This window comes from Amblyraja radiata, chromosome 15 (genome assembly GCF_010909765.2).
Source record: "Amblyraja radiata isolate CabotCenter1 chromosome 15, sAmbRad1.1.pri, whole genome shotgun sequence".
Lineage (NCBI taxonomy): Eukaryota > Metazoa > Chordata > Chondrichthyes > Rajiformes > Rajidae > Amblyraja > Amblyraja radiata.
The window spans coordinates 22643727-22668971 of NC_045970.1; the positions used below are offsets into that span (position 1 = coordinate 22643727).

Below are 25245 nucleotides of genomic sequence, written 5' to 3' on the forward strand. Positions count from 1 at the left end.
ATATTTAATTAAAGGAATTATCTGTGCATCCACTACTGGACAGGAGACAGCAGGTTGAAATTTTTGGAAGTAGTGCCAGAATCAATGGGTATTGAGAGATGTCTGTGTAATCGCAACTGAGCCCATGTTTTTGGGAGATGTTGACAAGGGGATGTATTGGGATGAGATGTAAGAAGGGATCAAGGATAAATCTTTGAAGGCCATCAGGCACAATGGTATGGAAGAGGGAAAGGAAACTATTGCTTGTGATTCTCTGTTCACACTAGGAAGGGCCAGATGAATGTTGTCCCAACCAGCTAGGCAGTGGCATATGATATGGTCATCTAATTTATAGACTACAAGCAGATGAGGACAAGTAGGAACAGGTTACCATGAGATCATGGAAAAGCAGCTAATTTACTTCATTTTGTCCAGAGTAGAACATTTATTAGAGAAATAATTGTAAGAGAAATTGAGCTCGAAATGGTCCAAATTCATGGATAGACAGAGCTCTTAAAGATAGCGGAGTCAGGGGATATGGTGAGAAGGCAGGAACGGGTACTGTTTGTGGATGATTAGCCATGATCATATTGAACGGCGATGCTGGCTCGAAGGGCCAAATGGCCTACTCCTGCACCTGTTGTCTATTGTTTATTGTCTATTGTCATAAATTGATTAAAAAAAACATTTTTAATTCATTCCACATTTTAATATAAATTTCTGATTTACTGTGGCTTTTATTTTTTTCTTTCACTATTGCATCTTGTCATGCTATTCTTATTCTTCCAGCTTCGATTCATGGATCACAGAAATATACAGCACAGGAACAGGTTCTTTGACCCTCAATGTCTGTGCCGAACATGATGCCAAGTTAAATTAATATCCTCTGCTTGCAGGTGATCCATGTTCCTCCATTCCATGTGCCTATCAGAAAGCCTCTTAAACACCACTGTTGTACCTGCTTCCACCATAAATCCTGACAACGCGTTCCAGGTACTCACCATTCCCTGTATAAAACAAACTACATCGCACATCTCCTTTAAACATTTTCCCTCTGTCCATAAAATCATGCCCTCTTGTCTTTGACATTTCCACTGTGGGAATACATTTCTGACTGTCTACCTTATCTATGCCTTTCATAATTATATATACATCCATCAGGTCTCCCCTCAACCTCTGTCGCTTTAGAGAAAACAATCTAAAGGGCCTGTCCCACTTACGTGTTCTTTGTACGCAAATTACGCAACCTCGTGGTCGCATTGAGGCGCACGGGCATCGTATGGCCGCGCGGAGCCGGTCCCACTGAGAAACGCGGAAGGGTATGTAGTTGTGCGCGACATCGTGCGAGGCTCTGAAATTTTTGTCGCGAACAAAATCTTTGCGCGCCAACGGCCTGTCGCGGAACTGACGGCCAAAGTGGGACAGAACGTCTCACCTCTAACAGCAGCAGAAGCAGGCAAGCGATCGCCGAGCTCAGCCTGGGGCTCACGGCCGTTGCGGTCCGGATCCGCCCCCACTTCTACTCCCAGAGCGGGGCCAAGAAAATTGAAGATAGACACAAAATGCCAGAGTAACTCAGCGGGACCGGCAGCATCTCTGGAGAGAAGGAATGGGTGAAGTTTCGGGTCAAGACCCTTCTTTCAGACTGAAGAAGGGTTTCGACCCAAAACATCACCCATTCCTTCTCTCCTGAGATGCTGCCGGTCCCGCTGAGTTACTCCGGCATTTTGCGTCCATCTTCAAATGACGTCACGCGCTCCAGACGGCTGTGCGGTCGAATGAAGTCGCGCGTGCTCTTGACGGGACCGTCGCGGCTCAACGCGACCACGAGGTCGCGTAATTTGCGTGCCAAGGACACGTAAGTGGGACAGGCCCTTATGTATGTCCAACCTGTCCTTATAATTAATAAGCTTTAATCCAGGCAGCATGCTGGTAAACCTCCTACACTCTCTCCAAAGCTCATTGACCCAGTTAATCAAGATCCTTTTGTAATCATTGAAAACCTTCTTCACTGTTCATTATACCACCAATTTAGTGCCATCCAAAAACTTATTAACTGCATCAGGGCAGGTAGTGTAGAGAAAGCATGGTCTCTGCAGAAGGACTTGGACAGGTTGGGAGAGTGGGCAGAGAAGTGGCAGATGGAATATAGTGTAGCGAAGTGTGGAGTCGTGCATTTTGGTAGTAGGAATAAACGCATAGACTATTTTCTAAATGGGGCGAGAATCCTGAAATCGGAGGTGCAAAGGGACTTGGGAGTGCTGGTGTAAGACGCCCAAAAAGTGAACACAAGTCGAGTTGGTAGTAAAGAAGGCAAACGAAATGCCAACATTTATTTCAAGAGGGGTAAAATACAAAAATGGATGCAATGCTGAGGCTCTATAAGGCACTGGTCAGGACTCATTTAGAGTATTTGTGAGCAATTTTGGGCGCCATATTTGAGGAAGGATGTGCTGGCTCTGGAGAGGGTTCAGAAGAGGTACACACGAATGATCCCAGGAATGAGTGGGTTAACTTATGATGGCACTGGGCCTGTACTCTGGAGTTTAGAACGATGAGGGGAGACCTCATTGAAATGTGGAGAGGATGTTTCCACCAGTGGGAGAGTGTAGGACTAGCGGTCATAGTCTCAGAATTAAAGGACCTTCCTCTAGGAAGGAGATGAGGAGGAATTTCTTTAGTCAGATGGTGGTAAATCTGTGGAATTCTTTGCCACAGAAGGCTGTGGAGGCCGTCAATTTATATTTTTATGGCAGAGATAAATAGATTCTTGATTAGTACGGGTGTCAGGGGTTATGGGGAGAAGGCTGGAGAATGGGGTTAGGAGGGAGACATAGATCAGCCACGATGGGATGGCAGAGTAGACTAGATGGGCCAAATGGCCTAATTCTGCTCCTATCACTTATGACCTTATGACCTTATGACCATCACCTAAATTCACGTTCAAATCATTAACATAAATAAAAAGCAACAGTGGACCCAGCACTGATTTCTGCGGTCAGTACAACACGTTACACCACGCCTCCTGTCTGAAAAACAACCCTCTACCACCACCCTCTGTTTCTAACCTTCAAGATAATTTTCCATCCAATTTCCCAGCTCTCACTTGATTCTATGTGATCTAACAGTCAAATCAGCCTACAGTGGAACATTGTCAAAGGCCTTACTAATGTTCAGGTAGACAATGCACATCACACTGCTCTCATCAATCTACAACATCTATCACTTCTCTCATCAATCTTGAACTTCTTTAATGTGGGTTGTTTTGATAAAAGTTAAATGATTGATTCTTAAGAATTGTTTTCCTGAGCCAAATAGGTTCCGACTCTATGGTACAATCTCTGAATCAGACAGTATCAATACGTCTGTAGCACCAACGAATAGAAAGATACCGTCAGAAAATCATTCAGGTTCCGAGTGTGCATGAGATTATTTAATCAAACTCAATGCACTTGTGTAACAATCTTGGCTGAAGCCAAAATGCAATTTCATAATTTATTGCTACTTTTTAAAAAATACTGCCTGATTTTTTGATTCAATATCATAATATTGTAAGGCTGCATAACATTAATTCAAGATCAGTATCAATTGGTACTCAGCTGAAAGTAAATATTTTATATTTTCATTTTCAGGATCTGCTAATCACAGGTAAGGTCGGAAGTTATTGCCCTTGTCCTAAATGTCCCTAATCTGTTTATTGTTCCAGAAGCACCTTGAAGCAGTCTAGATTCTTCATATTCACATGATTCTTGAATCACTGAGGTAATTGTGGTGAAAGTACTCACACGATGCTGCTGGCTGGAGAGCTCCATGATTTAGAACTAAAGGCAATGAAGGAACAATGAGGATGCTGCACAACTTGGATGGAATGTGCAAGTGGCGGTGTTCCCATCCACCTGCTGCCCCTGGCTTTCTTTGTGGTAGAGGTTGCAGGTTTGGTAAGTGATGTTGGAGTGGTCTGGATGAGTAACTGCAGTGCAGTTTGTCGATGCACTATGTGCCTGGGATGTTTAGTGTGCTGGATGGGGGGACAATTAAGGAGGCTGCTTTATCCAAGATTCTGTGGCGCTTCTTCAGAGTTGTTATTGCACCTGCGTTCCTCCAGACAAATGGAAAGTAGTCCATCATGCTATTGATAAATGCTTTATAAATGGTGGAAAGGGGGGGGGGAAGAGGTCTTGGTTAATTATTGGACTACTTGGAGGTAAGTAAAAGGGCATCAGTTAACAAATTATTTCTGAAGGGCTTTGGATTTGACTGGTTTGACTTGAAATGAAGCTTGAGCAAAAGCAATCCTACCTGTAAAGAAACACAGGAGAGGTGTTGAAGATGGATAGTGTGACCAATGGTTTTAAAGGGAGGTTGAGTATAGCTAGAGAATTAAAAGCAAATGTGATGACAAGAGATACACAACGATCATATTGGTTTGGCAGGGAAGAGATAGACAATATTGCCTAGTTGTTCACAGTGAGGTACATACTGAGGAATGAATGGACATCCTGGATAGAAATCCGGACAACCATGATAACTCAAAAGCCCAAAGGGAAAGTTGTATTTTGAATGAGGGAGGAGAGGTTTGGTGAAATTAACCATGGGCAAGCATGCGGACAGGGGAGATGGGGTTGCTGCACCTAGTAAATTCACAACATGGTCAACGATAATGAAAGCTGAGCTGATTATAATAGTTTTGTGAGTTTATTCATGAGGGGTGCATGGTTAGGATGTGTTACAGGTGTCTGATTGAATTAATAGCTGTGAATTGGAGTGGAATCATAAGGTCATAAGGAACGAGTAGAATTAGGCAATTTGTTCCATCAAGTCTACTCCGCCATTCAATCATGGCTAATCTATCTCTCCCTCCTAACTCCATTCTCCTGCCTTCTCCCCATCACCTCTGACACTCGTACTCAACAAGAATCTATCTACCTCTGCCTTAAAAATATCCACTGACTTGGCCTCCACAGCCTTCTGTGGCAAAGAATTCCACAGATTCACCACCCTCTGACTAAAGAAATGTCTCCTCATCTCCTTCCTAAACGAACGTCCATTTAATTCTGAATCAGTAGTGATGTGATGATAACAAGGAAAGGAGCGGGAAAAGGTACTGAGATGAGCCACAACTCTAACAATCTTGTCACTACTGGTTGTAAAGAAATGAGTTGAATCAGATGTCTGGGCTGTATTCATTTGCTGTTGTGGTTTACTTTTCTAAAATGCAGTTAACAGTGCCATCTAGTGCTCAACTGGAGTCAGAGTTAGCACAAGACTGCATTAGTTGTAGCAACTTCAGGATTTTATGCATGTATAGCTTAAAGTGGGAACCCATAGGTTATTGTGTAAATGACCCAACACATCTTCATGAGATGTGTTTACAGGAATCATATTGCATCCAGCTGAAATCAGAAGTTGACATGAATGTTTTAATTAAATAGTTTTTTAATGAAATAGTCCCATTAGAAAATAAACCAATCCATGTGTTTTGCCACTAATTGGCATGTGGAACAATATTTACTGTTTAGCAAACCACCTATCCTAAAAATATATAATTTTGATGTATGTGTATTGTCATTTCCTTAAACGGATATTCCAAATTGATGGGATTTAAAATGTAAAAGATTTTTTGTATAATATTCATTTAAATGTTGCCAAAGATAGACACAAAAAACTGGAGTAATTCAGGGGACAGGCAGCATCTCTGGAGAGAAGGAATGGGTGACATTTCGGGTCGAGGCCATTCTACAGACTGGTGCCTGAAGAAGGGTCTCGACCCGAAACGTCACCCATTCCTTCTCTCCAGAGATGCTGCCTGTCCTGCTGAGTTATTCCAGCTTTTTGTGTCTATCTTCGGTTTAAACCAGCATCTGCAGTTCCTTCCTATACATTTAAATATTACCACCTTTATTTAGCTGCATGAATTAAATTTAAAAAATAATGTTCTCTGGCTTCATATCTCCAAGAATTCCTTAATATGGCTGCGAGCTCAGTTCCTGAATTGACAATACCCTTTGGGGAAATGAAAATTCTTGCCAAATGGAGTGCTAGATCATTGTGAGAACCATTCCTGGTCCGAACCATCACAGAGCTGACTACAAATACTGAGCAAATTTGAGCTTGAGTACAATTTGATCAGTCCATCAACCATTATGCATAAGGCTCAGTTGAGAACTTTGGGAAGATCACATTGCTCGAATGTCTAACATCAGGATTCCAAAGCAGTCACTCTATTCTATCACAGGAAGAGGTTATCAGGAAGTGTGCAAAGAATGTGCAACATCTCCTCTGATACCTGTGGATCCCTGGCCCATAACTACTCAAGGTGAAGAAGGAGAATTTGTGGTGGCGTTCAGTCTGTACAAAGAAGCTCAGCGTAAACAGCGGAAGGAGTGCACTACCTCACAATCTGTTAACTCATGCACTTCCTACCCCATCTGTGAAATTCTACAGTTCACACATTGATCTCATTAATCACCTCAGGCTCCAAAAAACTGATGAGAAAAAATTCCAAAGAAAGAGGAGAATATGCTGCAGTCACCATCATGAATGAAATCATTTGCAACTTTGATAAGAATCATTACAGTCCGAGATGATTTCATTCATGATGGTGACTGCAGCATATTCTCCTCTTCCTTCTTCACTAGAGTGCAACCTTAGACATGGTTCCTTGACTCCTTTCACCTGTTGGCCAGCCAAGTGGGACAGCCCAAACAGTTCTATTCCTAATCAGTTGGAGCCATAAAGTTTCCTGCAATCTCCACTCTTCTCACTCCTTCACCAATGCATCTGTATTTATTATTGACACCGTCCTATTTCTCATCGGTATGTTTTTCTTTGACATCATTCAAACCAAGAACAAATTTCACATGAGTCACCAACTCTCCCAACTCCATCATTACATCTTTCTTCCTATCACCCTTCCCCATGATGACAGTGAGGAAAGATGTCCATATTCAATATTAAATGGGTAAACATTTTCTCAAATTAAATTTGAGGAGGTCCAAAGTCATTAAACATGTCCTTGTTTCCATTCCCTGGTTTCCATAACATGTTGGTTAATACACAGTGCTTGAGTAACTCAGCAGGTCAGGCCACATTTCTGGTGAACATGGATAGGTGACATTTTGGGTTGGGAATCCTTCTTCAGACTGATCTGGAAGCACATAAAGTAAATTTGTGGTTAATTGCAGGTTTGTGTGAGTGAAGCCAGGAGCTGCGGGATAGTCAGAGCGAGGGCCGGCTGGTGCTGGCACATGGTGGAGAATGTAGGACACAGGGCATGGAAGGAGAACTGTTACAAGAAGTGGTGGATTGATTGTAGGTACCTGAAATCCTGGTTGGGCCTGAACTGGGAGGTCTGCAAAACAGAGATGGAAGATATGGCACAACTTGGTGACAGTTCTTTGTTTCTCCATTCCCTGGTTACTACTTCTAACCTCTTCTTATGTCAAGATGAGGCTGCATTAAGGCTATTAATGATGCCCCAGGCTTAGGTTCTGACATAATCTCTCTCCATTATCATGAACTATTTCCTCTTCTGTCATACTGAATGCCCTTTGCTCTGATCAAGAAGGCTCACCAGCGTCTCTTCTTCCTGAGGAGACTGAAGAAGGTCCATCTGTCTCCTCAGATCCTGGTGAACTTCTACCGCTGCACCATCGAGAGCATCCTTACCAACTGCATCACAGTATGGTATGGCAACTGCTCTGTCTCCGACCGGAAGGCATTGCAGAGGGTGGTGAAAATTGCCCAACGCATCACCGGTTCCTCGCTCCCCTCCATTGAGTCTGTCCAAAGCAAGCGTTGTCTGCGGAGGGCGCTCAGCATCGCCAAGGACTGCTCTCACCCCAACCATGGACTGTTTACCCTCCTACCATCCGGGAGGCGCTACAGGTCTCTCCATTGCCGAACCAGCAGGTCCAGGAACAGCTTCTTCCCGGCGGCTGTCACTCTACTCAACAACGTACCTCGGTGACTGCCAATCACCCCCCCACCCCCCGGACACTTATTATCACTTATTATTATTTATTTAAATCATTTGCTATGTCGCTCTTCCAGGGAGATGCTAAATGCATTTCGTTGTCTCTGTACTGTACACTGACAATGACAATTAAAATTGAATCTGAATCTGAATCTTATGTCAGCCCTTGCCTGGAGTCCTCAATTCATGCTCTGTTACCTCCAGATTCAACTGTTCTGGTGCTTGCTGCCAGACATCCCAGCATCCATTCTCTACTAAATGAACTTTCAATCAAACCTCAGCTGGTGATTTCTTAAATTGCATTGTCTTGTTGTTGTCCCTTCTCCTCTGGTCAATATGCCTGGACCAATTAACCCAATTATATTTTTAAGGCTTTTTTTACCTAACTTAAACACCCCCACAAATCCTTACAGTGTAGCAACAGTCTTACAGTTCAAACCCAGATATTACACAGAGGACCAGCAAGGTTCAATTTAAGGGCAACAGATTTTCTCCTCACATGGGAACAGGGTCCCGTTTTTCACCACAACTGGTCCCAGATCTGATCATGTCATTGATGTTCCCTCTTTTGTATATTTCCTTCAAGTCTTCCAGAATATTTGATAAACCTCCTGGAGGTGATTGTGGGGATCCAGGCAATAACTTTCTCTGTGGCCCACAGCAGAGAGCTCCCACTTTAGTTGTCACTATAGAACATGACTTCCTTCTTGAAAATGGTCATCATTACAGCATCTCTGAGCTCCCCTCCTATTGACAATCTCTTCATCATCGTGTTTTAGGATTTTAGAATGGATAACATTTGCTCTTGAGGCCTTATTATATTCGAGGTGGGTTATGGTCTCTCGGCATCTTTTCAATCAGGGGCGGCCCGAACAAATTGCTGAGAAAGGCAGTCTAGGAGACTATTGTCAAAGACAGAGTCATGGTTGAAGGATTCCCTAATGATTTCAACTTCATTCTTGGCTCTCAGTGGAATGGAACCTTTGGTGGTTTAGAAGATAAATCTCTTTTAAAGCAGACAAACCTATGCATGTCATGGATATCTGTGCATTGCTGAACCACCAGAGATTTCGCCATCCACCATCTGTTCTTTAAGTCCCAGGTTTCTGTTGGACCTTAGTATTCTGGTGCCCATAGAGCTGCTTATTTTCACTTAGAATGCCTCATGTTTATGGTTAACCAGCTCTTCAATCGCCTTGTCATCCTTATTAAGCAAGTCCTGGTTCTTAATGTTAGAGAAGCTGAGAGCCTCTTTACGGGTCCAGTTACAGCAGATTTCAGGGCAGCCATAAGCTGTGAATATTCTGTGGCTCCTGTAGACTGGGAGTTACAGGGTCATACAATTGTACAGCACAGAAACAGGCTTCGGCCCACTATGTCCATGCTGCCCATCAACACCAATCCCATTTATATACCTTTTATGCCGTGGGCAATTGTAGTATTTGTTTTAGATACTTCTTAAATTTGTCTAGATACATATTTTTCTTATTCCTTCAGAGAGTATCTGCCTCCACCACAACTTTTGGCAGACTCTAACCATCTTTTATATGAAATTAAATTCCCTTCAGATTACCTCTATCGATCCGCAACATTGTCACCAATCAAACCTGGTCTACCCAATATGTCCTTATAAATGTGCCATATGATGTGGAAGAGAGCAAGAACTTCTTAGTCAGTTTAACAAGTATGGATATTATGCACTGTACTTAGTTTATCAAAACATTGTCATGTGCAGTGAATAATGTTAAAACAAACATTAATATGGTAGTGGTTAAAGTGTCAAGAATATGGTTAACAGCTTGATCAAAGGGTTGCTAAAGTGAACCGTCATGTGATAAGAAACACTGGTCATATGACTGGACATTTTTTGATCATGTGTATAAAATAAATAGATTTAGCCATTGATGGCCAGAACATCTTTGGACTGGAGTTGAGAATGGTGTCAAGAACTATAAACCGAGAAGATACACTTACATTGACTGTTGCCAAGGCTATGCAGAAGGAATGGGTGGGAACTGTTTGTTTCCTGGATTATTTTTGCAGAATTTGTCTTTGTACTATAGTTGCAGCCGAGTAGTGTCAAGGGCTATTGAAAACTGTCGCATTCACTGTTGCCAGAAACAGCAGATGGGATGAGAAAACAGTGTTTGCTTGAATAGTGCACATTGTTGCTAATTCCATAGCAAAATAATGTTCTTGACTATATTCACAGGATCATAACCATATATCAGTAAATCAGCATTGTGCAACACCAAAATGCTCCAATGCAGGCAACATTCTGGTGAATCTCTTCCACATTTTCTTCCAGTGCAATTATGTCCAGAACTACACCCAATGATCAAGGTACAGCCCAATCAATATTTTATAAAGTTATTACTTGAGTTGATATGTTTTCAATCAGATAGTGTCTGAGAAGCATTGGCTTTGTGCGTTCCTCGTGAGCCTCAACATTGATCTTGCTGCAACAATATTTATGTTGATATTAATATTTTGTGGCTAGGTTGATAGATTATAACATTAGATCAGTGATTCCCAACCTGGGGCCATGGCAAATTTCAGGGGAGCCACAGAAAGAAATTGGGATTTAGGGGGCCACAGGTTCAATGAAGGGGGCCACAGAGCTACCACCCTGTTGCCTCCTAAATTTCAGTTCTAATAAATTTAAATCTATGTAATTGAAATGTTTGTGGAATAGAATAAAAATGAATATATGTGCAATTAATAGACACTGATATTTTTATGGAAGGTATTATAATATTGAAGTACTTTTTTCCCGCTAATAATGTCAGGGAGGGCCACAGAAAAATTAAAAGATCCCAAGGGGGCCATGAGCTAAAAAAGGTTGGGAACCACTGCATTAGGTGACTGATATTTATTCAGTTATTGTTACCTGTCAAAGCAAAGATGATGCAAAACATCTTTGTAACCCCTTGCCATGAAAATGACATAACCTAACATGTGCCCCTGCCAGTGCTAGCAACAGAGATGCTGTGATAACATCTTGTGTTTATCCCTTTGATGAAACTTTTGACGAGGCCTTGCTCCTCACATTTTGCCAAGAGAAGGACTCTGATGGAGTCTGTCTTTCCTACTCATTCTTCGTTGATCATCCTTGCTAGAGAAGTCACGTTCCTTCCCACCCTGCCATTCAAGTCAGACTTTGGGGTTGAAAACCATGACTTTTTCAAGTAATGGTAGAAGTCCTCCTTAGTTTAAGGTTAGGCAGTACTGACTGAAATGGACCATCTCATTCTTGATAATGTTGTATCGTTCAATCAATCAACAACAACAACAACCACCCAGAATGACGAAAACCAGTATTAAGGAGTTTAATTTATCAGCACAAAATCTTATAGAACAGCATATCGTATCTCTGCTCACTTTTTGACAGAGCTATTCAGATTAATTTCACATTCCAACGTTTTAATCAAGATGCCTGAAAATTAGTTCACTGCAAAAACTAAATCTGTTGAAAGGTTATATGTAATCTGATTCCACCACACTCCGGCAATATATTCCAGATAATAACATTGCATGAAAATATTTTGCATTAATTCACTGAGTTCTTTTTGCCAATTATTTTGAATCACTAACCTCTGGTTACTGATCCAATTAGCAAAAAAAAAAATCATTTAATTGAACCCAAAAGTGTGCGTTTATTTTATTATTTATTAGGAATAATAAATTTATCAGTCAGAGTATTGAATATGAGTCGGGAGGTCATGATGCAGTTGTATAAGATGTTGGTGAGGCCTTATTTAAAGTATTGTGTTCAGTTCTGGGCACCATGTTGTAGGATAGATGTTGTCAAACTGGAAAGAGTATAAGAAGATTTACGCGGATGCTGCCAGGCTTAGAGGGTCTGAGCTATAAGGAGAGGTTAAGTAGACTGGGACTATTCCTTGGAGTGCAGGAGGATGATGGGCGATCTTATAGAGGTGTATACAATTATGAGAGGAATAGATCAGGCAGATGCACAGTCTCTTGTCCAGAGTAGGTGAATCGAGGACCAGAGGACATAGGTTTAAGATGAAGGGGAAAAGATTTAACAGGAATCTGAAGGGTAACTTTTTCATATAAAGGGAGGTGGGTATATGGAACAAGCTGGCAGAGGAGGTAGTTGAGGCAGGGACTATCCAAAACTTTAAGAAACTGTTAGACAGATTCAAGGATAGGACAGGTTTGGAGGGATATGGGCCAAACACAGGCAAGTGGGACTAGTGTAGCTGGGACATGCTGGCTGGTGTGGGCAAGTTGTGCCGAAGGGCATGTTTCCACACTGAATCACTCTATGAAAAGTACTGACAAGTTTAACACACAGATGGAAAACCATAAAATGAAGACTGCAATCAGTTTCAATTTGCCAAGGATGTTAGAAACAAATAACCACAAAAATAATTTCATTTTGGGAATAGTTAAACATGGATGACACAATAAATTAATGCTTTTCCAATAATTCTAAATGCTGCTTTTACAAGTTGTGTTTCATCAGTACAGATATACTAGAGTTCACAATGTTTACCAAAGATATCTTGCAGAATAATTATTTCATAAACATACAAGAACAAGATTTAAATTTACTGCCACCAAAAACAATACGAGGATTGCAAAAATATGTTCAACCCAACTAAATGATGTTTAAGAAGGAACTGCAGATGCTGGAAAATCGAAGGTAGACAAAAATGCTGGAGAAGCTCAGCGGGTGAGGCAGCATCTATGGAGCAACAGAAATAGGCAATGTTTCAGACTGAAGGGTTTCGACCCGAAACGTTGCCTATTTCCTTCGCTCCATAGATACTGCCTCACCTTTCTCCAGCATTTTTGTCTATGTTAAATGGCATATGATTATGCCACCTGAAGCTTTATTGTAAAGTATGTAAGATGGAAGGCAACTATTTGAAAACAGTTTGTTGATCTACAATAACTGTTTTGTGTCTGTATTACATTACATTGGGATCAATGTAGCTGTTGATGTTATGCTGCAACATTAATATTCTTGATCTATCAATTTTGCAATTGTGTTCAGTTGAATATTTGAGGTTCCTTCATATATTGAACCTGGAAAAGGACAGGAAGTAAAATTACAAATTGTAAATGAAGAGAAAATTCAAAATTTTGAACTAACAAAAAAGAAGTTAATATTAGATCAATGTAACCACAAGGAACTGCAGATGCTGGTTTACAAAAAAAGACAATGCTGGAGTAATTCAGCAGGTCAGGCAGCATCTCTCAAGAACATGGATAGGTGAGCTTTTGAGACGGGACCCGAACAAAACATGTCTATCCACATTCTCCAGAGATGCTGCCTGTTCTGCTAAGTTACTCTAGCACTTTGTCTCTTTTTGTGTTGGATTATTGCACCTTATCTTAGTTTTATACGGACATAGCAAAACCATGATGATTATGGGCCAAGTCTAGCATGATCAGATCAGCGGTCTGTACTTGCCATCCATAGATTCTGTCTGGCCAGATGATGTGGGCTGGGCTAGTGGACCCCCACACCATGCAGGAGTTGGTGAGGAATCAACATCAAGTATGGAATAGGCAGCATATTAAATATTCTGTCTCCAAGAATATCCTCACACCTTTTAACAGGAAGTGGGCTAGGGACTGTGGTGTCTTCTGCAAAGCTGGGGATTTTTTCTTTTAAAGACTTCTTAAATTCTTATATATTCAGAGTCATTTATATATTATTAAGAATACTGTGAATTATATGAAAAACAAACATTGAAATAGTAAAATAATGGTTTCGAGCATCAAAAAACAAAACAAAAAAACAAAAACAAAAAGAAAAGGCTCTAATGCACCAAGCAGATGTAAAGCTGATTCTCAAGCTTTTGCTGGTCTTTTCTGGAATAACACAAGAGCCAACGCAAGAGGATGTAGGTGTGGGATTGGGGTGAAGAACTAAAGTAGCAGGCAACTAGAGTTCCCCATACAACTGAGCATTGATATACTGCCGTCACCCAAACAGTGCTTGGCCTGTCCTCCATGTTGGAGATTATATCATAGGCACCAAACGCAATACACTAAATACTTTCCTCAAAAAGAGATTTTATGCAGTGATTAAGAGTAGAGAAAACGATTTACCACTTTATATGTCACTATACAATTAAACTTTGATTAATCATGTAAATACGCAAAGCTGTTTGTCTTACCTATTTTACAATCTCGATAGTATTTTTCTATGGGATAATCTTTTGTAAAGCCAACTCCTCCCATCCATTCAATACATTTTGCAGAAGTAATGGCTGCTACCTATAAGAAACAAATAAGTAGTCTCATTACAAATCACATACACATTATATGCAACTCTCCATCCATTACATCCAACATTATAATTGTTTAACATGTTTATCACTATAACATTTAAGATGGGGAAGCTGGCTCCGATCAGCCCCACTGCTGATGGTGCTCTGTAAATACTATAGAATGATAGCAATGTGATGGCCTTTTGATTTTCTTTCTTAATGGCCCAAATGGGGAATCAGCAATCCTTTCCAGCATCTCTAAAAGACCAAAAGTTGTGAAATAATTTTAGATGTCTAAATTTTACACTTTAAATACCACAGAAGGAAATATCACGTTTTATATTTATATTAAAATGATCAGATATGCTTTGACCTTTCCTAACCCATCAGTTCTTTGGCCATTCACTGTTTCAGTTTACCTCAGAAGTGTAATATTTTGCCATACATGCTTCTTTAATAAAGGATCTCCCAGCTTCCTTCAGTCGGGCAGCGTTGTATGTAAGCAACCGTGCAGCTTCCAACTGGGTGGCAATCTGTGAGACCTGGTGTTGCATGCCCTGTACCACAATAGACAAGCATAATATCCATTTTAAAGTAATGTTGAATTAACTTTACAAAAATCAACTTTCATTATTCTGAGTTACACCAGCTAATAACTCAGCCTATTAACCAAGCTGTTGCAAACTATTTTTGTAGAATTGAATGGCCCAGATGTCGCAGTCCACAGTGAAGTATTCAGTATAGCAGTGGAACATGGAAAACAGAAGTGTCTATTGTGAATCTGGGACCCAAATGAACAGGCTAAACAATTGTGTTAGCTCCATGCAATTAGACTGCTGGAACCTTAACCTTAGTAAAGTGGAAGTATTTAATTCAATAACAAAAGATGTAGATAAAACCAGTTTTCATATTGCAACATCAATTTAGAAGTTTACCCTCAAGTCTCCAGAGTGTAGCTTGTCCCCAGAATCTTGTTACTTGAGAGGCAAGAGTGAAAACTAAATGAGCCAAGGCAAGCACAGCTTATACATAACTGATCATAGCTAGCCAACTATGCCCATTGACAACAATGCGACAAGTGATTTAGATTGATTGCAAGCCTATAGGTTATACACAACTATTATTCACGGTTCATTTCCTCCCCCTCCACAACCGCAACCCCCGGGAGAATCCATGCCTTTTTTAAAATCGGTACAAGCTGCTACAGTTCTTTAGATTTTGGAATAGTCTGCTTACTGAATAACCTCATATTGCTTTTTGTATTATAGACATTGCTGAGAGTCAGTTGTGCCATATCTTCAATTCATTTGCTAACAATGTTGTTAATAAATATTTGAACTAAACATATGAGCAATACAAGTCCCTTTAGTCCATCCACATAACTCTGACATATAAACATCATATTTTCAAATGCAACCACAACCATGCAACTCCCTGCGAGAAGAAAGGGAAATCCAGGCCAGGTTAGGAAAGGGAAAAGAGAAAACTTCATCTCTGGTCAGTGTTTATCCAAGAGTATTCCAGCTACTATTTAACTTTTGCAAAGGATGATCACCATTCACAGCAGAAAAAAGATTCAGCTCTTCCTTGGAGGATTTTAGCGAATCGACATCAGATGGAAAGAGAGGAAATTGGACTTCTTCTAATCAATTCTGGATATAGGAGTTGCTGCAGAAGCTAGTGTTAACTGTACATCTCTAACTGCCCTGGAGATGGTTTTAGCTATTCACCTTCTTTAATCCCTGTATTTTGTTTCAGAAGGTACTCTTTACTTTCAAAAGAATATCCAACACAGATGCAGCCTCAGATCTTAAAATGTAACCTCTGATCCTAACTTTTTTAAATTTTTTAAATTTAAACAAACTCTCAACTCAGTTTATTTCTTTTACCAACAATCCTTAATCTGCTCACCTCACCTCCGTTTAAAATTAACCATCATCAATATTAATTTAGCATTCTCATTTAGAAAGACCTAATGGATGGCAATCTCTGAAGGTTAAATTGTCACATTAGGTCAAAGGCAACTCTTCACAAAGAGTACTTTTCTACTCTATTAAAGCAATGTTCTACTTCACGACGCATGACGTACTTCAGCTTTATCATGGAAACAGGATAAAATTTAGGAACTGCTTTCAGAAAAGGGAGAATTGAAAGACACTTGGAACGTCATTACAGCGAAGGTAAATCAGAGAAATATGAACGCAAATTTTGATAACTATACCTGGAAATCATATATTCTTTTGCCAAACTGCATTCGCTGCTTCAAGTAAGGAATGGTGCTATCAAAGCAGCCCTGTGCCAATCCAAGCATCTGCAAAAACAAAATTGAAAATATATATCGATGCTTAAAAAAAACGACTTAAGATTACTTGTTTTTTTTTATTTTAAACTCTATGATGTTCAAAAAAGAAATACTAATTGAGTATGTTTCTACAAAAATAATGGAATTTGTTAGCTTTTTCCCAATATGATGAGGCCAATTAACACCTCAACCAAGATCACTCAACCAACACAGTGCAAAGACTGAATTGACCTTGGGAGTTCCCCAGCAACTCAATCTATTAACTGGCAGAACATGCACGGCAATACAAGAATTTATTTTTCCATTCATATGGTAGATTGCCCATCCTCTATTACAGCTTTGTTCCCACAGTATTTCATAAGTGTAACCCTAATACAGCTTTTCTAGGAATACTAGTCGGTATGTCAAGGAGGGCTCTCTCGAACTTCTACAGGTGCACAGTAGAGAGCATGCTGACCGGTTGCAGCGTGGCTTGGTACGGCAACCCGAGCGTCCAGGAGCGGAAAAGGCTGCAAAAAGTTGTAAACACTGCCCAGTTCACCATCGGCTCCGACCTCCCTACCATGGAGGAGATCTATCGCAAGCGCTGCCTCAAAAAGCATCATCAAGGACCCACACCACCCTGGTCACACACTCATCTCTCCGCTGCCATCAGGTGGAAGATAGGAGCCTGAAATCTGCAACATCCAGATGCCTTAAAATATTCTGTTGTGCTGCAGCAAGCACGAATTTCATTGTCCTATCTGGGACACATGACATAAACTCGCTTGTCTTGTCGTGTCTACTCTCCCGACCAAGAAAGCATACATTTAATGCAATGTTCACATACCTGTCCAGCAATTCCAATCCTGCCTCCATTCAGCATTCCAATTGCATACTTGTACCCATGACCCAGTTGACCTAAAATATTACTCTCTGGAACCTACAACACAAAAAGAGGATTCTATCAAGAAGAGAAAGAAAATTAAAATCTAATATTTATAATATTTCAATTTCTACAGCATTGCAAATTATATGTGAAAATGATACAGGATGGAAGTGTTATTTGATGACAGACTGGATGTGAATATTCATTATGGGAGATGAATTCACAGACCATGACATGGGCAGAATTTCTTCTCTTGCACAAGGTAATAAAATAGACAAGGGCTTTGTGACAATATGCCCAATTGTAGCACAGTTTATTGGAAATTTGTTGGGCTTGACACCTAAACCCATGAATACAAAGTAGAAACCAAAGAGAAGGAATATCAAGTTTTGTACGACTCGATATTCATACGGACTTGATACTTTAAGTTTAAAGCTACAAGATAGCACCAGAAACATGGTATGTAGGAAGGAACTGCAGATGCTGGTTTAAACCAATGATAGACACAAAATGCTGGAGTAACTCCGCAGGACAGGCAGCATCTCTGGAGAGAAGGAATGGGTGACGTTTCGGGTCGAGACCGAGTCTGAAGAAGGATCTCGACTAGAAACATGGTGACTCATTGTGAACTGCCTCACAAGAAATCTATTCAATTGCTGCACACTTTTACATATGTATGATTCTGCTTTTGTATAGTACAGTTTTAATGGATTGTGTGCAAAACAAAGCATTTCACTGTATCTAGATACAATAAAGCAAGGACTGCTAAAATAACTACTACTACAAATGATATTTCGCACTTTCAATCTGGTGACTAGAGTACAGTGAAGGCTTGCGTACAGTTTGCCGTGTAAAAAAGCATGTTTCCTCTTCTTTCACACTTACTTAACATCGTATGTTGGAATAGGGAGTAATGGACTATGGATGCTCATTACCCATTAATTCAAATGGGGCCTCTGGCTGTCCCTTTCATCCCAGTGAGGAAAAGTAGCAACTGGGGATGGGAAGAACTAAATATATGGCCTGACCACCCCTATATACTTGCACATTCTATAGCCCTTGGTCCAACAGTGAATTCTGCATGGGTCTTTGCATTAACAGTCTCAGTAAACAGCAAAATGAATTGCGAACCATTCCTATCAAAATGAGTACCTTGGCAAAGCTGCTTGAAATGATCTCTATTATTATCTCAATATTTTACATGGCAATTAATTGAAGAATCTGTTCCACCCTTCAGTTAAGGCAAATGTTGGCACACCATGAATAAATTATATTTGCAACGATGCTCTGATCCCACTAAACATGTCCCGCCACCAAAAACTGTCCCCAGTTTTCACATTTCAATTGTTGTCACCTTAAACATACAATGACATTTGGCAAGGGGTTGTATTATGGGACAAAAACATGGAACAATATACAGAGGTGTGGAGATTCTACTCAATCAGTAATGTAAGCACATTCCACGGCCGTTTAATAAACCTGCCAGAGAATAACATGCAAACCGCAATATTACTTCAGGAGTCAATTCCGTGGATCAGCACCAAGGACTAATTGGAGAAGCAATTTTTTAATTTGAGAGTTTTGTTTTACAATGCATTGCTTGTAGATTGGGTTTTCTGGAGCTTGGAAGAAAATGGAAAGAATCTTCAACCAGCTTGAATCCAGATCACCCTATGGCAAATTGCTAGAATGTTCTGTCATGCCCTGGAGATTTCTCTTTGGTCTTTTGTTCATTTATATATGGTCTGCACATGACCTTGTACAGCAGAGGTAGGTGCCACATTCTGATGAGAAGTGAATGTCACCAAGACTTTCCCTCTTCATCCATGGAGCACTGGAAACTACGTGTCAAATATTCCATCAGACAGGCCTCAATTTCATCCTTAAAAAAATAAAAAAAAAATTCTACTGTATAATCTGTCCCCTTGCTACTAATTCTGGTTTAAGGTGTCATTCCTCATTTACAACATGATCTTTGTAAATTGTTACAATTATCTCAAGTTTCCCATTTTGATAATGTGGTCTTCAGTCACTGGCCAGGTTAGCAACTGCCATCGAGGTAAGAGTAAATCATGGAAGGACAGCATGTACGGATGATATCACCTTGAGATACAAGGTTATCAATAGTTATTTTCATGTCAAATCATAAGACATTCAAGTTCACCAACAGCTTACTTGGAAAGATGAGGATGGATTTCTCTGCTGAATAATGGTGGTGCTACATTTGGCATGTGAACACTTGTTGAGGGAAGAAATGGTGAAATTATTCAAGACACTTCCCTACAAGTACAATGATGTAATTCTCATTGCAAAGTCAATACATTGATGTCAGATTAATATATACGATTTGGCATTGCTATTTTATTCCATGGTTAAATATTTGACCACGATGAGGTTCAGTGTCGGCTCCCATAGGAAGTTGGCCATTTGAACAAAATAGATGAATGGTGATCATTATATCGCTTCTGGATACAGGTCAACCTATCCCTTCAGCAAATATAGAAATCAATTAAAATATTTGTAGCCAACATTTCTTATCCATAACTTGACAATGAGTGTTAAATATCATTCAAAATACCTTGACATTCTCAAAATTAACAGGACAGGTGGAAGACGCTCGAATTCCAAGTTTATTTTCTTTCTTCCCCACATGGAGACCTTCAGTATCTTTATCTACTATGAAGCAGGTGATTCCTCTATAGCCCTGGAAACAAAACAGATAGCTTGTCACCTTCAGTTGGTACTGTTCATTCCATCCATTAATTTGCAGCACTTGTGCTTTATTAACATTCAGGTTTTAATAATGTTCACCTGGATTTCAATTTACTGTAAATTGAGCTGTAAATTACTGAAAAATCCCAGCCACTCCATGGCCAAATATTGGAATTTCACCCCTCATTGGTCCCAGCAAGTTCAGAACTTCAAGGTGAATGCAAACATTCCAACTTTGTTGGATGAACTTTGATGGTAATTTCCTGGTTCTGTTCGACCAGAATAGAGAAGCCATCACAGAATTAATTGTTAATGGTGTCTGCCAATTTTCTCAAGCAAAGCAGCAGCCCACAGTGATTAGTTTCAATTTGATGTAGCATAGAATCAAACCAACCAAAGACAAAAGAACAAATTAAGAATGGTTGAAAAATGAAATAAGTAGCCAGATCTGTCTAAGAAAATCAGTACTTTAAAATTCAGGAAAAGCAACGTAAAGGTGAAGAAGGATGGCACAGTGGCGCAAAGGTAGAGTTACTGCTTTACAGTGCCAGAGACCCAGGTTCGAGCCTGACTACGGGTACTGTCTGTACGGACCTAGTACGTTCTCCCTGTGACCGCGTGGGTTTTCTCCGGGTGCTCTAGTATCATCCCACATTCCAAAGATGTACAGGTTTGTAATTAATTGGCTTCAGTAAAAATTATAAAACCGAGTCTAGCATGTAGCATAGTGTTAGTGCATGGGGATGGCTGGTCGGCACTGACTCGGTGGACTGAAGGGCCTGTTTCTGAGCTGCAAACTAAGCTAAACTAAACTAAGCAAGGACAAGAAGGGATAGGCTGGGACTTTTTCTTTAGAGTGTAGGAGGCTGAGGAGTGTCCTTATTGAAGAGCACAAGATCATGGGAAGTATGGATAAAGTGAACACCCACTGTCGAAAACTAGAGGGTAGAGGGAACTTATTTAAGAAGGACTTCAGGGGCAACTTATTTCCACTCAGAGGGTAGTCATATCTGCAGATGCCAGAAGAATTTATTGAAGCAGAGAGAATTATGAATTTTAATTGACATTTGGACAGATACATGGACAGGAAGGGTTTATGGGCCAAATTTAGGCAATTGGAACTAGTCCAAGATTGGCATGGATAACGTGGGCCGAAGGCCCTGTTGCTCTGCTGTACAACTCTAAGACTCTATGTTAAGAGACTTTACCATAGTCATCTGGAGGAATAGACGTGACTATTCTGTTGTTTTTTTATTTGTATTGGATGCAAATTATTTAACTAATCTGTTGTGTTGAGGGGAAACATAACTATACATTGGGGCGTAAATCTGATACAGTAGGATAAATTAGAAAACAAAGTTTTTAGTTCAATCAGCAACATTCATGCCAGAATGTATATCCCATATGTGTAATTAGTCAAATCCCTTGCATACTCATTTCCAATTCATTTTATCCTGTCCCTCAACTGCTTTTATAACCTATTCGAAAATTCTGTCATGGTTTTTATTACAATGATACACTCTACTGGCGTTTTCCTCAACCTTTGTACCCAGTTATGAAGAAAAATTCATCTTCACTAACCTGAAATTGCTAACATTTAATTTTATAACAGTGTTCCAATGTACTGAAAACATTATTTGTACACACACTTTTGAGGGAATGAAAAGATACACATGCTCAGGGATGATTGACAATAGAAAACTTCAAAGAAAGCCAAATGGACCAAAGACAAAAATATTTCTCCAGGTATCCTGAACTTTACAGCGAGGGCAGGGTAGTGGAATTTAAAGCAGTTGGGGTTGGGTTTGGAATATGTAGGATTTATACAAAAAACACTTCTAGTGAAGGAAACTGAATAGTTAATTTAGTATTTTGTTTCAAAAACAAAATTATACATTCAATGCAAACACTTCTCAGTAAAAAATTGCTTTGATACTTACAGATGAGGGGTTTGCGTTTGCCATGACTAGAAATATTCCAGCATAATCAGCATTACTAATCCACATCTTGGAACCATTGATGACATAATAATCTTTATGTTTCACTGCAGTAGTCTTTAAAGAGAATGCATCACTTCCAGAATCAACTTCTGAAAGACAGAAACTGCCAACCTAAAGATTTTAAGAGCAGTTATCAAAGGTTACTTGATGTCATGTGAATAGCAATGTTGCAAACTAATTATTTGTTACCACTGTCATCTTACACAAATGGCAAAGGACAAGTTAAACAAATGTTTCATATATCTCCATAACATACAAGTAACTCAGGCACTTCCTGGGATCAGTCAAACTTGCAAGCCTATCATTGCCACAGCACATGCAATGACATTGTTTCCATGCCTGCCTGGTAATTATCCTTAGCAGCAATCTCCCAACACTACATCAATTCCCCCCTCCCCCAATTTCCACACTTTGAGAAGGCAAGTTCCTATCAACTGCCCACCAATGTATTACCAGTGCCGATTCTGAACCATTTATCAATTAGTGAAATTCCAAAATTTCTCCCAATGTCAATTATTTTTGGGCCTCCGACTGCTAATCTTCCAAATCTATCCAAAGGGAAAGGAGTGCAGGATGGCACATTTTTGTCAAAGAAAATTTTGCAATGGCTGGCCTTCTGCAACTGAGTCTATCTGGTGCACCCCAATGATTGAACTACAATTTCAGGTTTTAAATGTTTGTATATGGAACGAGCAAAGTTTAAAAAATAATAATATTCAAGCCATTGCCGATAGCCAAATGCCAATTTTTCCATAAAGTAATGTTACACTGCATATTTATCACACTGATGAAAATATATTTTATTCTGTCAAATGTTGTTCTGGTACGCATGTGAAGAATAATAGCAGCAAATTTTCTTCATCAATAGTTTGGATAGTTGTTGAAATTTTCCTAGGAACTAATTATTCTGGCCACCAGCCTTCCTTGGGTAAAAAAATACCCGAAGAGGTACTAGGAGACAAGAGGAAAATGCAAAGTATCTTTGTAACAACTTACAGCAGTGATTTACAGGATTTTAGACAACTGAAAACTTTACCATAGTTCTGGGAATTTAATGTTAATAATCTAACCTTTCAAATGTTCTGATTCTTCAGGTAGAATTCTTTATATTCAACAAATTCCATTCACAACTCACCATATCTTTAGCAAGTCGAGGTAGATATTTTCTTTTTTGTTCTTCTGTTCCACATTTCATCAATAGTGTGTTGATTAAAGTGTTCTGTACATCACAAACGACTGCTACCGATGGGTCCACTTTGGCCAACTCTTCAATCACAAGCAGAGACGAAAAGAACGTTGATTCTGATCCACCATATTTTTCCGGAATTTCAATTCCCATCAACTAAAAATGAAGGAGAACCAGAAAATATTTTCTATATAACTGTGCAACATTCGTAAAAATAACTCAACGTAGAAACATAATAAATATTACATTATTGTTAAAGTGATTTGCAATATAGAAGGCTCGAAGGGCCAAATGGCCTACTCCTGCACCTATTGTTTATTGTCTATAATACTTTTGCTAATGGTTTAGACACACGGAACAGATGGCTTAAAATTAGGCATTAAAGTTACCAGCAAAATATTTTAAGAACTGGGTTGTTTGGAGGGAAATCCAATTGATGCCCTAACAGTAAATTATAACAATTTGCAACAAGCATGAACAAAGAAATAGGATTAAGAAAAACAGTTCCTTCTCTCGGATCATAACCAGTGCTTACTAATATAGCAAATTATTCTTTGCAGTCATTGTTGCGATGGAATAATTGTGACTGCTAAATTGGACAAGTTATAATCCAGAAACAGCAAATGAGATGAATGTAAAAATGTGTCATTTCTTGTTTCAGAAATGTGTTAGTGGAATCTTTTATGGCTCCCCAAACTTTCGGTAGGGTCTTAACATCTTATTTTCAGCAGTGGAATAAAATATGGAGAGAGATAGAGATTGAAGGGACAGATGGGAAATGGAGGAATATGGATCAGGTACAGGCAGAGTAGATTAGGAAATTTGGCACCATGTTCGGCACAGATAATGTGGGCTGAAGGGCCTGTTCTTGGTTCTTGGTTTCTTGGTCCTCCAAAATATTCCATTTGGTATTTAAACTGGAGGTGGTGAAGGGAGGGCTTCCTGTTCCTGCGCTGTACTATTCTGTAGTTCAAGAAATGGTTAGGATGAATTCCAAAACGAAATTTAAAACCGCTTTCAACAGGGAGGGGATCACCAATTTAGCAAAAATAAGTCAACACATTTATAAATCATGTTAAAAGTTTATTTTAATTTACTTATGTCATGTACCCTGTATTTGCTCAATAATTCCCTTCCTAATTTCAACAACTTTTGTAATTATAACAATTGAGGTTAATAATGCTCACTGTTACTTACTATAGACTAGATAGGACAACAACGTTAGATACCCTCTCCTTCATTGCCTATATTGCAGCTGCCTTTGGTAAAAGACTCATATTGACTGGTTTTCCAAGCCTCTGTCAATACGATTCTCACCGCTGGTTATGGGAAATGTATATTAAAACATTGCCGTTTCTGCTCCATGAAAAATATTTATTTTCAAAATTCAGCAAATCTACAGACTTTAACAACTGTTTAAAGTAGATGATTCATATTTTATGCCTTAAATTCACATGACAATTAGGCAGTTTTAACCCAATTAACTCCAATTGAATATTGACATGAAACTATATTAAGAATGTTTCATATGCATAAAATATGGAGCATCCATCAGCAAATCTGAATTTTGCCCCAGACCAATCTAAAGACCTGCCGTAAAAATAATATTATGTCTAGTTCCCCAACACAAAAACGTTTTAGAACAAGACTCCTCTGCATTAATTGTGAAGATGTTAGTATTAAACAAAAAGGGATTAATATAAGAAGAGTGTAAATAGGTTGCTGATGGTCATAATGGACTTTGTAGGCCAGAGGTCTGTACCCGTGACTCTGTGTTCCATTAATTTGCATATGACATTTAAGAGTTGCTTACTTATTCCTTATGAGATCCTCAACTGGTCAGCGTTAATTAATGCATATTGTGTTAGACTAATGAAAGGAGTTTTGTTTTGTGTTTAAAGAATTGTACATTATCTCCCACCCACCACTGATTCAATTAAGCATCTTGATCAGGTACATACCTAATTATAGC

At 39.5% G+C, this 25245-nt stretch overlaps 1 protein-coding gene across 2 annotated transcripts in view; it reads right to left on the bottom strand.

Annotated features, from left to right (window-relative positions):
* Nucleotides 1–11268: 11268 nt before the first annotated feature.
* Nucleotides 11269–25245, bottom strand: part of acadsb (acyl-CoA dehydrogenase short/branched chain) — a 41347-nt gene continuing 27370 nt past the window's right edge. Inside the window, exons 6-13 of one of the 2 annotated variants that reach the window (XM_033033766.1) lie at nucleotides 23223–23429; nucleotides 22028–22198; nucleotides 19954–20079; nucleotides 17337–17429; nucleotides 16427–16516; nucleotides 14625–14762; nucleotides 14113–14212; nucleotides 11269–13012 (exon numbers count right to left, since the gene is read on the bottom strand). In XM_033033766.1, coding sequence (XP_032889657.1) covers nucleotides 12942–13012; nucleotides 14113–14212; nucleotides 14625–14762; nucleotides 16427–16516; nucleotides 17337–17429; nucleotides 19954–20079; nucleotides 22028–22198; nucleotides 23223–23429 — 996 coding nt within the window. In that variant the 3' untranslated portion in view covers nucleotides 11269–12941. The remainder of the gene's footprint in view (nucleotides 13013–14112; nucleotides 14213–14624; nucleotides 14763–16426; nucleotides 16517–17336; nucleotides 17430–19953; nucleotides 20080–22027; nucleotides 22199–23222; nucleotides 23430–25245) is intronic. The other variant, XM_033033768.1, reaches the window with a different exon arrangement.